This window comes from Leptinotarsa decemlineata, unplaced genomic scaffold, assembly GCF_025532065.1.
Source record: "Leptinotarsa decemlineata unplaced genomic scaffold, Ldec_3_MD MMD2_P_RNA_scaffold_6, whole genome shotgun sequence".
In the NCBI taxonomy this organism is placed as follows: domain Eukaryota; kingdom Metazoa; phylum Arthropoda; class Insecta; order Coleoptera; family Chrysomelidae; genus Leptinotarsa; species Leptinotarsa decemlineata.
Window position 1 is genome coordinate 10,854,089 of NW_027412533.1, and position 16,643 is coordinate 10,870,731.

At 31.6% G+C, this 16,643-nt stretch overlaps 1 protein-coding gene across 4 annotated transcripts; it reads right to left on the minus strand.

The window, feature by feature from the left end:
* Positions 1-5: 5 nt before the first annotated feature.
* Positions 6-15,622, minus strand: angel (protein). Of its 4 annotated transcripts, none has more exons than XM_023174056.2 (8): positions 15,495-15,622; positions 14,998-15,047; positions 6,127-6,341; positions 6,004-6,070; positions 5,399-5,705; positions 4,801-4,982; positions 4,443-4,707; positions 6-599 (listed from the first exon to the last, which is right to left on the minus strand). In XM_023174056.2, the coding sequence occupies exons 3-8, from the start codon at positions 6,328-6,330 to the stop codon at positions 449-451; spliced, it is 1,176 nt and encodes a 391-aa protein (XP_023029824.2). In that variant the 5' UTR covers positions 6,331-6,341; positions 14,998-15,047; positions 15,495-15,622; the 3' UTR covers positions 6-448. The 4 variants fall into 4 exon arrangements, with proteins under 4 accessions (XP_023029824.2, XP_023029823.2, XP_023029826.2 ...); XM_023174055.2 differs by having other exon boundaries at positions 15,227-15,585; XM_023174058.2 differs by having other exon boundaries at positions 15,413-15,583.
* Positions 15,623-16,643: the final 1,021 nt, after the last annotated feature.

Sequence of the window (16,643 nt, forward strand, 5' to 3'; positions counted from 1 at the left end):
AGAAATATTACTATGCCCTTTATTATAAAAATACATATATACAAAAAACTTCATATCAATATTTTAATAACAATTTCAAATATATCCATTTCTATTAAACTAAATTCGGAAATAATTTTAAGAGTAGAATTGTCGAATGAAAAAAAATTATCTAAACTACCTTGTAGTGATTTTCCTTAGAAAATTTGTCAGGTGTAATAAAATTTATTTCTTTACATACAGTAAACTTGGTAATCAGAAAATAAATTTAAAAAATCGTTTATTGTATCAAACTGAATATTAACATTCAGTTGAACCGTAATAATGATAAGTGGAAGTTTACCTTTCCGAAAGAATAAATATACAACCATTCAACAAAATTATACTTCACTAGTGATTATGGTTTAGAAATAGTTGATATATCCAACAGAAGTGAGCATATTCAAAGATGATAATTACAATAATAAATCTAGAACTCCAATTTGAATTTTGCCACAAGGGATAGATGATCAGAGCCTAGTTGTTTGTTGGGAATTCTGACTTCATCCAGTTCATCTTTGGTTGGTAACCTATACCGAGATATTAACTGTAATTTCCCTTCACTTTTTTCATTTTTCATGCTGGAAATAAAAAGTTATTTGAAAAAAAAATTACAAAACTATTTGCTGGATATTCTATCCTTATGTTAACCATTAAAAAATCTAGTAAATTTTTTGAGCAGACCAAAAAAAGCAATCGTTTAATTGAATCATGTCGCGGTAGAGAAATAGATGGATTTCACTCCAATTCATTTCAATAAATATTCAAAATGTTCATCATTCCCTGACAATAATGAAGTCTGTTTACAAATATTTTACGTGTTTTAAAATGATTTGCAGTTGTGTATCGTACAATTCAGATGTCACATATTCCTTCAAAAACAATTAAAGGCGTCATATCAGGTGATCTAGTGGGCACTCCTAAAAAGTTACGTCTGCCTATACTGGTTTGTAAAATTGTCAAACTTTAATGAGTTGTCAACTAATTGTAGATTTCAGACAGACGAGGTACTTTTTTATTACAACGAGCTGGTTTGGAAGTGGTTAGACGACAAATATCCATACCAGTGAATAGGAAAACATGGTCCATTGAAATGATCTACTGCATTACCTGACATGACACTCTTACATTTTTTTTTACAATAACTGAATAGAGAAAATTGCTTTTTGTAAGTAGCTGTTTAGAGAAGGCTTTTTCTTTCACTTTGTGTCTGAAAGTTACTTTTTGCATGATCTACACATCTTTGTATAGAATTATTTTTTTGAAATTGATTGCTTTCTTCCTTTCTTTGAAAGATTGTTACGGTTTCAAAGTCGCTACCTTCTTTCTTTATACCTACTCCCATCTCCACTGTTTAAAAGCTGGTAGGGCATTTGAGAAGGTAATAAGATTCTAACATGTTTTTGTATCAAGATGGAGAAATAGAAAGCCAAAACCTTTCTAAAAATTAACCTCTTGTTAGGAATGCCTCACTGGCTAACAACGATATTAAAACACTTATAACACCACCAACTTTATAACATTTATTAGTCTATTCAACAACGTCAGTTTCAGACTGCCCCACTTAGACATATTTCAACACACAAAGGAATGTATCATCCTCTTATGTAAACCTATCCGATGATATTCAGGGCTGTCCCATCCAGTACTCCCAACAAGATAATGTCCAGGGCTGTAGGGAGCTCTGATCCTAACGCACTCCCTACCACTCTCTTAAAAATATACCCTTTTCAATTTAATCAGGATTCCCAAAGTTTACTTTACACAACCGTAGTGTCCAGAGGTCATGATTAGAATAAGAGGTGCCTCTAACGAAGTTATCCCAGAAACATTCCATATCGAATTTGCAAACACACTTCATCATTATCAGGAAGTGAATGGTAACCAATTTAAACATTTTCTAGAATTAATTGAAGTAAGTATAAACTACATTTCTTCTAAAAATTATGATATTTATCATTTGTGAATACTATAAACTAATATAAAACTGCTATTTAGCCAGGAACGGCTGACCCAATTTCCAAAAATGAAAAAATTTTGGAGAATTGAAATACCTATCAAAGTTATCACAAGATCTCCCTTTCTATTTAAGAAAAAAGTTGATAGCACCCTCCTGACGTCGAGTGATTCAGCACTATTGTCTTTTTATCAAAAACTACTGAAAATGGTACCTTTTAACTTAAATTTTGTCAGACTTTGAAATCTTGTTCTATTCAAAAGTCAAGAGAGGGAGAGGACTATTTACTTCTACACTATACTTTGTCTGAAGAATGAGTTCTTATTGACAAAGTAAAAAGTATAAATAAAAATACTTAAAGTGTGATATTACGTGGACAAAATAAATATATGCAAATAACAATTTGATAATACAACCAGTGACAGCTCGTGCATTGGAGAACAGGGGAGGCTTAAGTCATATAGACTATATACACACAGAAAAGCCTGCCGGAGGCGCGAAAATATTTATGTTGTTGCAAGCTTTGCTTAATACTAAAGTTAGGGCATGGGCATGACAATGCGTAAAAAGTGCATGAGGAGCTATGGACTTTATTTTAGTTTGTAAACCATTTAAATGGCCGGCCATGACCGCAGCCCCATCATAGGTTTGCTCAATTAACTTTTGCCTAAAATTATAGGTGTCACACGTACGAATAAAAAAATTAAACAAATCGTCAGCTGTGCGCCCAGATGAAACATCATGAAAACCGATTAAACGTTCTACCACATTACCATCTTTGACATATCTAAAAACGATTGAATGTTGTGATGTACAGGTAATATCGGTAGTTTCGTCAATTTCCCATGCAAAAAAAGAAACACTTTCAATCTCCTTGCTTATATTTTCCTTAATAATGTATGCCACACTGTCTATAATAAACTCATTTTGGATGGTTTTTGGGGTGCTACCGTTTAAAAACGTGCCAAATTGTGAATCATATTTTTTAAATCGGAGTATCCTATTTTAGACCACGTTTGGTATTCGGTTTGTACGGAAAATAAAACACAGGGCCAACAAAAAAGTTTTTCTCGTTTAATGAAGCCGGTTAACCAATCGTATTTATCGTACCAACTAATATTAAATCCACGATTTTGTCAATTATCTGACGATTTAATTGAATTCAAATTTGGTTGACTTTTAATAATGTAAAATTTATTATCATAAAATAAAGACTTAAAATTATTTGTCAGCAACCAATCGACTATATCGTCAGATTTTTTAATTTCGTCCAACTTATCCATAATAAATGAAAAAAAAAAACTTGCCGAAAAGTGAAAACCTGAAAACACCTTGAAATTGAAAGAAAACACTTTAAAAACAGATTAAAAATATTACCAAAAAGCACTGCTATAATATAATACTGCCTGTTTTATACACAAATAACAAATATTATCAAGAAACACTAAAACGATTTACCAGAATATTTTTTAGTCCCGGTCACGGTATCCCGTCCGAATAATTAAATAAAAAACAAACGCATTCTTACACTAATGGAGACCAACTGGAAGCAAGCCTCCTCTGACGCTATAATTTCTTCAACTGAAACTACAAATCGGGATGTATGTCGTTGGTTGGATCGGTCTCGTGAAAAAACACTATCACTCACGCAGTGAGTGATAGTGCATATCATGTATTTATATTGAAGATTAATGGTAATGATACCCAAGCATTTTTAGAAAAAAATAATCATAATTATTTGTCAATATCTTTTAATTTATTGCAATGAATAGCCTCAAATTTTATGGGGAGGCTAAGCCTCCCTTGCCTCCTCTGACGAGCCGCCGCTGAATACAACCACAAAACGTTCAAAAAATATAAAAACAATCTATAAAATAAAATTCTGTAACTATTATAGTTGACAAAATGGTTTAGACTTTCGCGGCTGAGGTCATTATTTTTCGAGTTTGAAAGCCGTGGATTTTTGGAATAATGACACTATTATAGTTGATCATTCAATGATGATAGTTGAGACTATCATCACAGAATTCTGCTAAGCCAGTAAGGTCTCACCAAAAGCAAGTCTTTTGAATTGCTTTGAGAATGTTATGATCCTTATGATTTCTGAAATGTGGTTGAACGTTTTGAGATCTTTCCAAATAATTGAATATTCATCTAGGGTCTAGGAAGGTAGCAGTCATTTTAAGTTGATTATTTACCTGGTCTTATACACTGCCTTGTGACAGAGTTGTTAAACAAGTTTATGCATAGGTAAACACAGATAGCACTTAACTAATGCTTTGGATATTTTTGGGTCACAGCAAATGTTTTGAAATTTATTTCAAAAACCTGAATCGATTATAAAAAGTTCATTTCTCTCACTTTAAGCCTTCCCAGTATTTATTATATATGTAAGTTTTACTCAATATTGTTTAAACTGGAAAATTTTCCCCTAATAAATGAATAAATATGAAAAACTGCAAATCACCTATAGAATATATAATCCACTGTGAGCCATTCATCTTGATGAGTTGTTCCTTCATTCATGTAAGCTCCGCCATGATTGTAAACAGATTTGAAATAAAAGTTATGTGACAAAATTCCTTTACTGTTCAAATGACATTTTTTTGCAAGTTTAACCTTGTTGTCTCCAATTATTTTGATATTTTCCAATTCATTCCTACATTTTTCTTCGTTCACATTTGATTCGATGTTCTGCCTTATCTCAAGTTGTTCTAAACGTTGACAGGTATCTAAGAAAAGAATCATTATCATCTCAAACTTGGTATTGGAATATGGTTTATAAGGCTCAAAAAGTAGGTTTTTTCAGTTAGCATATTACTAACCTGTTATGCCTAAACGAGATGTCACCAATACCCTCCTAGATGAACTACCTAAATCTGCTTCTAATAATCTCGGTGATAAATGTTCATATTTCAGTTCTCCTTTTGTTATGAACTCGTAAAGATCGGAGTCAGGAGACGAATTGAGATCTCCTGTAACTAATACTGGTACATAGAAAGACTTTCTGAAATGATCAAAATATTAAAATACCTTGATACAGACATAAAGAACATTAGGTAAAATTAATTTGAATAAATGTAAAAAAGGGTATTCAAAAGAGATAGGATAATACTGATCCTAATAATAATACAATCAAATATAATCTTCACCATAAGTAGGATATAAAACAGTACATTTAGGTATGATTTTGAAAGATTTGAAATTATAATGAAATAGTACATTAAAACGATACTTGGTTTCTTTTTACTGTTAATAAATATCATGACTTACATCTTATTGCAATAATAGTGCGAAAAAATAAATAAAAACTCAACAAATCCAACAATCAAATTATAAAAAAATAATGCCAATTATAATTGAACTTGATTCAAAAAACACCAAACGTTACAAATAACAAAATTTATCTTTGAATCAACTTACCCTTTTTCTATACGATAACTCATTTTTTCGATTTCAGTTAAAAGTAGTTGCATCTGAGCCATCCTCACATCATTTCTTTTAGGATTGTATAATAAATGGGTGGTAGCAACTACAAATTCTCTTGTTGGATGCAATTTGGGAACAAATTTAGCTAAGATTCCTATGTTATCTCTATTTAAAAGGGTAACAGAGGGCTGAAAATACTCCACAACTGTATTCTCAATAAGTGTAATATTCTCTGTTTTGTAGTAAATGGCACATCCATCACTTTGATTGCCCGTTCGTTTTTTGTATATTCCTTTGTAACCTAAGAATATAAACATTTCACTGTGTTCACTTGTGAAAAACAGTTTTCTTTTTGAAATTGCCCACTATATTATGTGCACTTTCCCTATGATGAAATGAATGAAATAAATGATTTAGGTAAAACACTTCTTTCAGAACTATCCAACTGGCCATCATGGTTTACTATCAAAAGGTTTATAATTTTTTTTGCCAATAATGTCAAATTATCAAATTTTGGAAAAAAAGTTGAAAAATAATGAAAAATGAGCTTAAAACTAGATAATTCACTACTGATAGATTCCCTTAATACACATTCTCACCTAATGTTTCCAACAGAGAAAAGTATTCTTCAATATGGGATTCTTGGACTTCTTGAAGGCATAAAATCTAAAACATATCAATTTTATTCTTCAATAACCTTATTAATTTGTTTTGTTGCATACATCCGGGGAGAAATTGGATATTTCTTTTAATAAATTATTCCACCTTGTTTTCCATCCTAGGAATTCTCTATTATTATTCAAGTATAAATGAGGATGTTGTTCCAGTAAATCTTGAGCGAGAACGTTGTAAGACATTAATGTAAAAATAAAGCCAGGCTTGCTGCTTGGTTTTTCACGGATTTTCTCCCAGAACCTCAATGACATGATTCCATTACCTATATGAATGAAAAAAGAAGGATTATAACGAAATAAAAGTTAATAAATCTAATGTAACACCAAAATTAAGCTCAATATCTCAACACTAAAATTGAAGTTTTAGTCTTTTTGATTCAACTAAAGTGCAAGAGACAATATCACAACAATCACAAATTTTAATACAGTTCATGCCCCCGTTTATAAAAAGAAGGCAATTTTTTTGCGATAGTTTGTACACAAAAATTATAGAAGTATGTGTTCTGCTAAAAAAACATAAATTTCTGTAATAATGAAATATAGTTTGATCCTCTAGGTGGGTATATTTCATCAGAAATATTTTGACCTTATAAAGGATTCTATATATCAGAGTTGTATATTCCATATTCTGCTCGTCAGAGCATACAAATCAGTAAAATTTCTGTAACTTTCTACAATAAAGCCGTATGCACAATATGATGCATTTATTGTATAAATGTGTATGTTGAAGGTAAGCGTCGGGCAAACCGACAAATCAGCTGTAGGCGAACATGTTCTCAAAGAAGGCAGTCACATTATCCCATTGGAATATTCACAAATACTCGATAAAACTCAAAATTACTATCCAAAAATAAATAGGGAGGCAATAAAAATTCAGAAACAGGGAATAGAAAGGAGGAGGTAATGAACCTTAGTAAAATCTGGCTACCAGTCCTCAATTGTACACAAACAAGGTCATTTAATCCAATTAAGGAAAACGAAGCCAAGCCCACCAATGATGATATGAAACCGGAGACAAATTCCAACATTGTACTTTATGGGGTACGTACGTACGTTGGGGTTTTGCAAACCCCAAACAGAATCTAGTAGACCTCTCTTCAGAAATCTACAAGTATTACCCCTTATTTCTCTTTACATATTGGAATCTGCTTGTTACATTTAGAAACATAGAAATACTTTGCTCTGTTGTAATGACATTCGCGGTCGTTCCACCAGGAATCGGCATTTGCTGAATACTCCTCTAAACAGATTGAACTTATCACAAAACGGTCCTCTGAGCATCGGAATTCGAATTTTTAGTAAAATTCCTCAAAACATTAAAGATGAACCTACCTATTTCATATTCAAGAAGTCACTGAAAAAAGTACTAATTGAGGGTGCATTCTATACTTTGGAAGAATTTTTTTGTATATAAATCACTGATAGTATGTTCTGTCATACTCTGTGTGTATTTGCATATTTTATTGTGATATTTAAAATGTAGTGTACCTACTCTGTCTGTACTTGTACTTATCATTTTAACATTTAACTTTTTACTCTGTAATTTTGCTTTTTGTCTCTATAATTAAAATTTTTGACATGTCTTATACCACTTGTGGTCTTCAGATTAATAATAAATTTGATTTGCTTTGAGAACAACTTTAGCACTTCGACAGTTACCTCATTGTCTTTGATAATGTCTACCGCAGTATTAGACGAAACGACAGGCAATACAACCTGCAGACAACAGCCAAAAAAAACGGAAAATAGCTTTAACACAATAAGGGAGTTTGTTTACGAATTCGTTATGGAATGTTTCTCTTATTCTAACCATGAGTTCTGGAGTACACTGCGGTTGTGTAAAGTATACTTTAGATTTCACCAATCTTCACAATATCTAAGGGTGTCATATCAGGTAATGCAGTGGGTCATTCTAAGTGACCAAGTTAACCTATCTTCTGTATTGGCTAATTGTTAGCTAGCCACTTTCAAACCAGCTCGTCGTAATAAACAGGTGCCTGATTTGAGCTGCCGTTTTAGCGATGGACGTGTATTTCGCCACTGTGCCATAAATGAAATAATCAAAAGAGTATTAACTTCAACAAAAATTCCTGCGATATTGGAACCCATAGGTATACAAGTCGAGACGACAGAAAACGGCCAGATGGTATGACACTTGTTCCATGGAAAAACGGTAAATCAGCTGTTTGGGACTTTACTTGTGTAGATACATTAGCAACTTGTCATAGGTCTTATACAGTTTAGTTTTTTTTGTATTTCGTTTAATAACTGATATATTTGTATAATATTCATGTATATTAGGACATATATTTCTAATAAATCGATTTCTTCCTACTACTTTTGGAAAGCCGGTGCTGCTGCGCCCAAAAGCTGTTGAAACTTTTGCTGTTTTTGGCTCTGAAGCATTATCTTTCATCAACAAAATTGGAAAAATTATAGCCAATGAAACCCACGATTCAGAGCCACATCATTTCTCATTCAAAAAAATTAGTATAGCCATCCAAAGAGAAAATTCAGCTTTGTTTTTTGATAGTTTTCCTGATTCTAAAAAAATTTACATGTTTCCTAAAAACCAACTTTAAAAAAAAGTTAATAAAAAACCACTTAATGGAACTGGGACAAAATCAAATGGAAAAATTACTTTATCTCAGCAATATTCTGAAATGGTTTCCAAAGATTTTTTGAATTGTATTGAATCCAGTAAAACATTCTTCAATCAAAACCCTTGGATTCAACGGATTGAAAAATTTTGTTAACACCTGTTTCATGAACAGTGTAATCCAATTTTCATCAAACACGAGATGATAATTGGAATATTTGAAAATAGGATGAATACATGAAAGATATCAATACTAGTATTTCTAATTTTTGGAGGATGCTTTAATCAAAGAGTTTGCTGAAGTCATCAAGGAATTTTGGTCAGATAATTCATTTGATAGAGTATTAAATATAGTCTCGTTAAAAAGTCAGTTTCAAAGTTTTGCCCCTCAATTCATGAGTCATACCCATCAAGACACCCAGGAGTTTCTTCGTTATCTTTTAGAAGGTTAACATGAGGACGTTAAAAGAATTAATGAGAAACCTAAACCGATCCTAACGATCATGAAGAGTGGAGATGCATACGTCCTCTTTTATGAAAACGATGAAACGAAATCGCACTTTCGAGATAACTGAGAAGATGTTTCTTCATGTTCGTGTACCAAAATATTTGATATTTATATGTCATTATTGCATGGGGGCACGCTGCGGAAAGGCATAGAATTTTCAGGTTACAAAGAAAGGCAATTAGAATTATAGATGGAGTTTATTATAAAGATGATTGTAGAACATCTTTTATAACACTGAGTATTTTAACATTCCCATCATTATACATATTAGAAAATTTACTCTATATAAAATCGCATATACCTCAATATGAATCATTTGAAAATAGACACGAATACGACACTAGAAATAAAAAAGATATTATCTTTAATACATGTCGCCTTAAAAAAGGCCAAAATGGACTGAAGTACTGGGCTGTGAAATTTTATAATAAACTTCACGAGGAAACAAAAAAATTAACTACTATCGAATTCAACGTAAAATAAAAGAGTTTTTAGTATCTAAAGCTTACTACAGTATAGATGAATTTTTACAGGATGACCTTAGTATATAAATACACAAGACGAATCATGATAATATTTTTATATTGTATTCACCTTTAAATGTAGTTTCGTGAAATTATTTAAGATTGTTTTAGTGTGTAATTTTAATATAATGTTAATAAGCTTATTTTATGTTGTATCTCCAGTAATATCGCACGTGAGTTATAAAATTGTAAATGAAACTACCCCACAAAATTATGAAAAATCATTTCCAGACCCACTCCTCATAACTGATAAAAATATAACGTGGGAAATGACAGATAAAAAGATATATCATACTTTTAAAAGAATTTTCTCTAAAGATAAGATAATCGAATTTAGTAACAAACTCAATACATTAACTTGAGATGAAGTATATCACTTAGATAGATCAGAGGTTGATCAACAATGGAATACTTTTATGAAAATGTCATGATATTATTTAATGAAAGCTTTCCGATTAGGTCTGTTAGAACTAGGGATAAGAATATTAAATATTTCAACAATAATGAAATTGCTGAATGGAAACGCACTTTGGATGCCATGTTAATTTTATATGTAAATAATAAAGTAAGTCGGCACCAATATAATGAGGTGAAAAAAGAATATGATAATCGCGTGAGAAAATTTAAAGAAGATGAATATTTGAACAGAATAAAGACTTCTGATAATAAAAATAAATGTATGTGGACAATATGCTCGGATTTAACAAGAAGAGAAAAAAAATGCGAATGTCAACTACAAGGGGATCCAGAAAAAATTGTGAATGACTATAACAAATACTTGATTAAAATTGTTCCAGAATTAGTATCAAACCTCCCCAATATTCCTTTTGAATGTTCAATAAAATATAATTTTGAGTCAATATTAGCAAAACCAATATCTCCTCAAGAGGTAATATAACTATTACATAAAGTTAAAAATAAACACTCTAGTGGGTACGATGAAATTCCCACTTCTTTGATGAAAAGAAGTATACTAAGCATAAGTGAAATTATATCATATATTATAAATAACTCCATGAAATTTGTCGTCTTGAAGTATAATCAATCGATGACGATATATGCTTTTTACATTTATGAATGCTTAATGTTTGTATTGAAAAATAGGCATCTGTTCTTTAACAATATTAATCAACATTTCTATGGAAAAAGAAGAAATGATTTCGTGCTCCCTATATAAGACAAGACAAGACAATTTATTTTCCACTGAATGTTACAATACAAGTACCATACTTTATGGGAATCGTCACTAATAAGTAGGATATAATAATATTACAATTTCACTTTTTGGTCATAAAATAAAATAAATCAATATAAATAAATAGGTACATTTACACACTTTAAAAATTAATAAATGAAATATAAGTTTATCAATACTAATTAGGATTATTTATTAAAAATTTGAATCAAAAGACTACTGTTTCATGTGGTCTGAGTCAAAATTTTCATTCAAAAACTCCTGAACTGAATAATAGCATTTCTGTACTAAAAACTTTTTTAGATAATTTTTAGATAAACTTGTGCTGACTTCTCTAAATTTCTTAATTTAACATATTTTATTGTAGCATTTGATTCCTATATAATTGGGATTCTCCTGTCTGATTGATAATCTAGAGAAACATAAATTGATGGTGTCCTTCTGCCGCGTATTATGATTGTGAACATCCTTTCTTGTTTTGAGAGAGTTATGTTTATTTATGATGTGAACAATTATTGAGTAAATGTACAAGCTTGGTAATGACATAATACCCAGCTCAACAAAGTGGTTTTTACAAGATGTTTTGCTAGATAAATTCAGCATGCACCTTATAATTTTTTTTTGAGTGATAAATAATTGACCACTATTATGGGCTTTTCCCCAGAAAATCAGACCATATGACAGGCATGACTGAATAAGGCCAAAATATAGTAGTTTCAGTACTTCCGTTGACACTGTGTTACGCAAGTTTCTAATAATGAAGCAATATGAGCTCAGTTTTGAGGATGTATGTTCAACATGATCGTTCCATGTGAGTTTTTGATCCAAGTGGACCCTTAAAAATTTTGTACAGGTCGAGTTTTCTAATGATGTTTCTTCAGTTTTAAGTAGTATGCTCTGGTTCACAGTGGCACTTTTTGTATTGAAGTAAACAGCTATTGACTTGTCTATATTCAGAGATATGTTATTATTACCACACCATTGGGTTATGTTTTTGATAGATTCGTCAGCTTTGTCCTGTATTTCCCCCCTTGATTGTCCAGTGATGATTAAATTAGTGTCATCTGCATAAATAATTGGATAGCTTGTTTTATTTACCTCCATGGGTAGATCAGTTATAAATATATTGAATAAGGACGGTGACAAACATGATCCTTGAGGAGTGCCTATTCTAGTTTCAATCGGCTCGGATCGGACCCCGTTCATTTCTACTTGTTGATTTCTATTTGACAGATATGAATGTATCCATTCCAAACACGGGCCTCTAACACCAATATGATACAGTTTAGCTTTCAACAAATTGTGATCAACGATATCGAACGCCCGGCTCATATCAAAGAACAGTCCCATTATGTTTTCTTTTTTGTTCAACACGTCATGGATGTGAGATATAGCTTCTTCTAATGCTGTCATGGTAGATTTTTTCGCTCTAAACCCATGCTGTGAACTATCTAAAATATTAAACCTTTCGAGATAATTGCAGAGTCTTACGTTATAAGAGTATTCATATATTTTGCCAATGTGACACTGAACCGCCACTGCCCTATAATTTTTGGCCTCCTTTCTACACCCCTTTTGCTTGTAGAGTGGAACAACTCTTGAGAACTTCAATTGTTCAGGGTATTTACCTTCATAAAAGCTTCTATTTATTAAAATACTTAGTGGATGTGATAAAATGTCACCAACAGCCTTCATGACATTTCCTGGTACATTGTCTATACCCGGTGTTTTTTTGGTGCAAACTTTTAATATAGTCTTATGTATTTCTTCAGGATCGGTAGGGTATAAATAAAATGAGTGGAGCCGGGATTTAATTTTTAGGGTATGGTTTAAATTTTCTGAACCTTTGTTTTTGTTTTGTTCTATGAAATATGTGTTAAAGAAGTTAGTTATATCCTTATCATTTCTTAAGACTGCACCCTCAGTGTTTATCATTTCAGTTATTTTATCCTTGTTTTCCTTATTTGTGTTTTCTTTTATTATATTCCAGCATTCCCGATTCATGTTGTTGGAGTTCAGTATTCTATCGTCATTAAAGGTTCTTTTTGCTATATTAACTTGATTTTCATAATATTTCTTTAAACATTCATATCTTATCGTATAACTATCGTTATCAAGTCTTTTTGCCGTTTCTGCTGTTTCCCTAACCAGTTCTGAGAGTTCGTTGATTTTTGGGGTGAACCAATGGTTTTATTTTTTCTTTTATTGTTATGAAGTTGTTTTGTTGGAAATGATAACTCAAACAGATCAAGGAATTTATTGTAAAATAGTGAGAAGGCTTCTTGACAGTCTGCTTCTTTATCTAATAATTTGTTCCAATCTACAATAGGTTAACCATAACAGAAAAATCCTCATTACATGTCAATGAAGCTGTACAATAAATTGCCTAATCAAATAAAAGATTTGAGGGGCATAAAGAAATCTAAGAAAGAAATAAAAAATATTTAATAGATTTAGAACCATATAGTGCATATAGTGTAACTGATATTCCTTCGCAAATGTTTTTGCCGGATTTGATTATGTCGGCAATGAATGGTTGTCTTCTCTGGAGTTAGGAAGTTGTGCAGTAGTAGAGGTTCTCAATTTCAGGGCATTTTGTTGCAATTGTTCAATACTCATTTGTGTTGAACAAAAGGAAAGGTTGTTGAGGTAGAATCATGAGATTGGATATGGGGATGGGATAAATTTGGAAATATTTGTAATTATTTGCTATCATAGGTGCGTGAATTTTGAATATTATGACATCTTCTCCTATAGTCGCTTGTGTTGAAAGTAAATTATAATAATTCATGAAGTGGATTTTGTTTAGTTTCTTAGATTTTGTTCAATTTTGTTGTAAGTAAATTCAGCCTCTGTGGTTCTGTGATTGAACTGTGCAATACGTAAGTGTAGCAAGGATATCGCATCTTCTATATTTGAAATCAAGTTTTGAATGGAGCTCAATTGAATGATAAGATTATCAACTGTATTTGTGAATCAGAAAGCTTGCTCTAAATTAATGAGTTCATTCATTTCTTTTGACAAACCTTTTATTTGGCTATGTAATACATTTTGGTTGGTTACTAGTGAGTCAAAGTCTTTGGTATATTTAGATGACATTTCTTTAGGTATGTCATTAGAAAGTAGGTTATGTTAGGTTAGGTCCAAAGTGAGTGGATCTATTCGACCCTTCACCGCAATCTGCAAGGGTTTATTGTGACTAACACCTATTCACACTCAACCAAATAAACCCAGTTTCTTAACGAAGCTGATTAGTTTGCATAGTGAGAGGTCTTTTAGGTAACATGGCCGAACCTGATTCGGTCACCAGCGGGGCAGGCACAAAGTATGCAATCTTCTGTTTCATCATTTTCCTAATAGAGGCAACATAATGTCTTCCGACAGTCCAAGTCTCTGCATATGATGATACAAATGACAGTGACTTGTAGGAAGGTCTGTTAGACATCGTAGTTCATCCCTACCACCATTATACAAGAATATAGACGCCGTAGAAATACACAAACACCAAAAGAACTTCAACATAAAGAAAGAACATATCGAAGATCTGGCACATATTTGTATTTTTTTTCTACGCTATAAAGATATAAATGATTAATTTGAAACTGAAGTAATTTCTCAAGCAATTTCATCTATAATTTTCATCAGTTTTAAGGACTCCCAGAGTGATTGAAAATTTTCATATGAATTGATCTGATCACAAATCTGATGCCAAAACTTAGCACTTCAGTTTGCTTTTAGACATAGAACCACTCAAAATTTGACAAATCAACTACTACAGGAACTAACTTTCAGTAAGAAAATATAAAATTTGTATCTTTTCCAACAAACTATATAATAATTGTTTATGGAATCAAATAACACCTTCACAAACGACTTTTTTGTTTATTTCTTTCCAAAACTTTGGTAAGTATATGAAAATTATCCACTTATTTATTTCATTAATGGGCAGAATTTATAAATATGACAATTTACCGACTAATTCTATGGTTTATATTACATGAAAGCTAATGTTTGCACCACTGCCTATGATAATATCTCTCTGTTACCACACTGATTAAAACAACACATAATTCAAAGTAAATGATTGTCTTACCATTGGTCTCTCTGGGATGGTAATTCCTTCGTCTATTGTCTACCAGCTGTCTGTGAAAATTTCGCCCATATAAATTGGTCTGAACAGCAGTATTATGAAAAAAGGGGGTATCATAATAGAAGTTTTGATAGGGAAGATAATAGTTCATACAGGGAGAATACCCGAAATACTGATTCCAAGGATATGGGACCCAACCAGTGGGGTGAGGATGGAAATTGTAAATACTTCCCTCAAGTCTGGATCTGCTCTGGTCGCATACAAAAGAAGGAATATAACTGTATACGCCATTTGATGAAATCCACTGATATCCGCTATAATTGTTATTTTCGCCGTTTTCATTCATTTGAAGTCTTCGTGGTATCTTATCTCTAAATTTGAATTGACACATACTTTTCCTATTGAATTTAAATAATACCTTTTTGGGTACTTCCGAACTTTTCCAGAATATCACTTTGTTCAGTAACATTACATTTTTGCAACTGTTATATAACACTTACTTTGTATCCCATTCCTGTTAAAGTTTTAGAATGAATTAATTTACATTCAGAAATATATGTGTTATGACGTCATAATATCTATAGATTATAGATATGAGACAAGAGCCAGCATGTTTTGCTATAATGATAAAGCAAGAAAAAAAGAAGATGAAACAGAAAAACCAGCGTCTGTACACAACAAATGATTTTCATGAAAACTTCGAACTTTTTTATTCGAAACAATCAGAAAGGGACACAATGTGGAAATTGAAAGATTTGAGCACAAAGTGTGTAAAAATGTGCAGAAACTGACACTATTCTGCTTGTACCTTTGACATATTTCAATTTAACGTTTTTCCTACTATTTTGTGTTTTCATTATTTGCAAAGTTGATTATATTTATGTAGATTTCTGTTGTTGTTTCGTGTTCAGAATAAAACTTCATTTCATTACTGAATGTGGTAGACGATAATTGCTGAATCTAACTGCTGAATATGAATAAAATTGAAGTATTTTTTTCTTCTCTGAATGATAACGCTGAATAATAATTAAATTACATTTAGAACTTCAATTCGATACTTCAATTCGACGAATAATTTACAGCCCTGTAGAAATGATTATATCCTGCTAAGCGTACTACCCCGCAATCCTGATTTGATATTTTTCTGATATAAAACCATAACTAAAGCTGTCGAAAGTACAAGACAGTTTGAAGAATATTTCTATGTACAATCAAGGTCTTTCTTCTCAATTTTGTAATTTATATACTGGATGATGAAGCTAGGGAAGCTGTTTCTATTGAGTGATTTTTCCGAAATTCCTGCCAATTTTTATCGAGTACTTTAATTTTTCAAGAAAATTATGGATTCTTTTATATTTCATGTTTACTGAAATATTTTATTGGACACTTATTATGGATACCCTGTCTCGTTACTTGATGAAAATCAATAACACTATCCATGAAAATAATTTTGGAATTTTTATAATAAATTTTATTAACGACGCGTTTCGCTACACGGTAGCTTCAGCAGTTACTGGGCATCAGTTAATGATTACTAGTAACATTACACGGAAAATTCATCAGTTACTGGTTACTGATGAAGCAGCCGTGTAGTAAAACGCGTCCAAAATAAAATTTATAGTGAGAATTCTATAATTATCATCATGGTT

Bases quoted from the DNA above. Each gene is read 5' to 3' on its own strand.
- angel (XM_023174054.2), bottom strand. From the start codon at position 15,463: ATGTTACTGAACAAAGTGATATTCTGGAAAAGTTCGGAAGTACCCAAA. The intron at 4,708-4,800 runs GTTAGTAATATG...TTCTTTTCTTAG, and splicing joins ATCTCGTTTAGGCATAACAG to ATACCTGTCAACGTTTAGAA. The intron at 600-4,442 runs GTGATTTGCAGT...TTTTATTTCCAG, and splicing joins GTGGATTATATATTCTATAG to CATGAAAAATGAAAAAAGTG.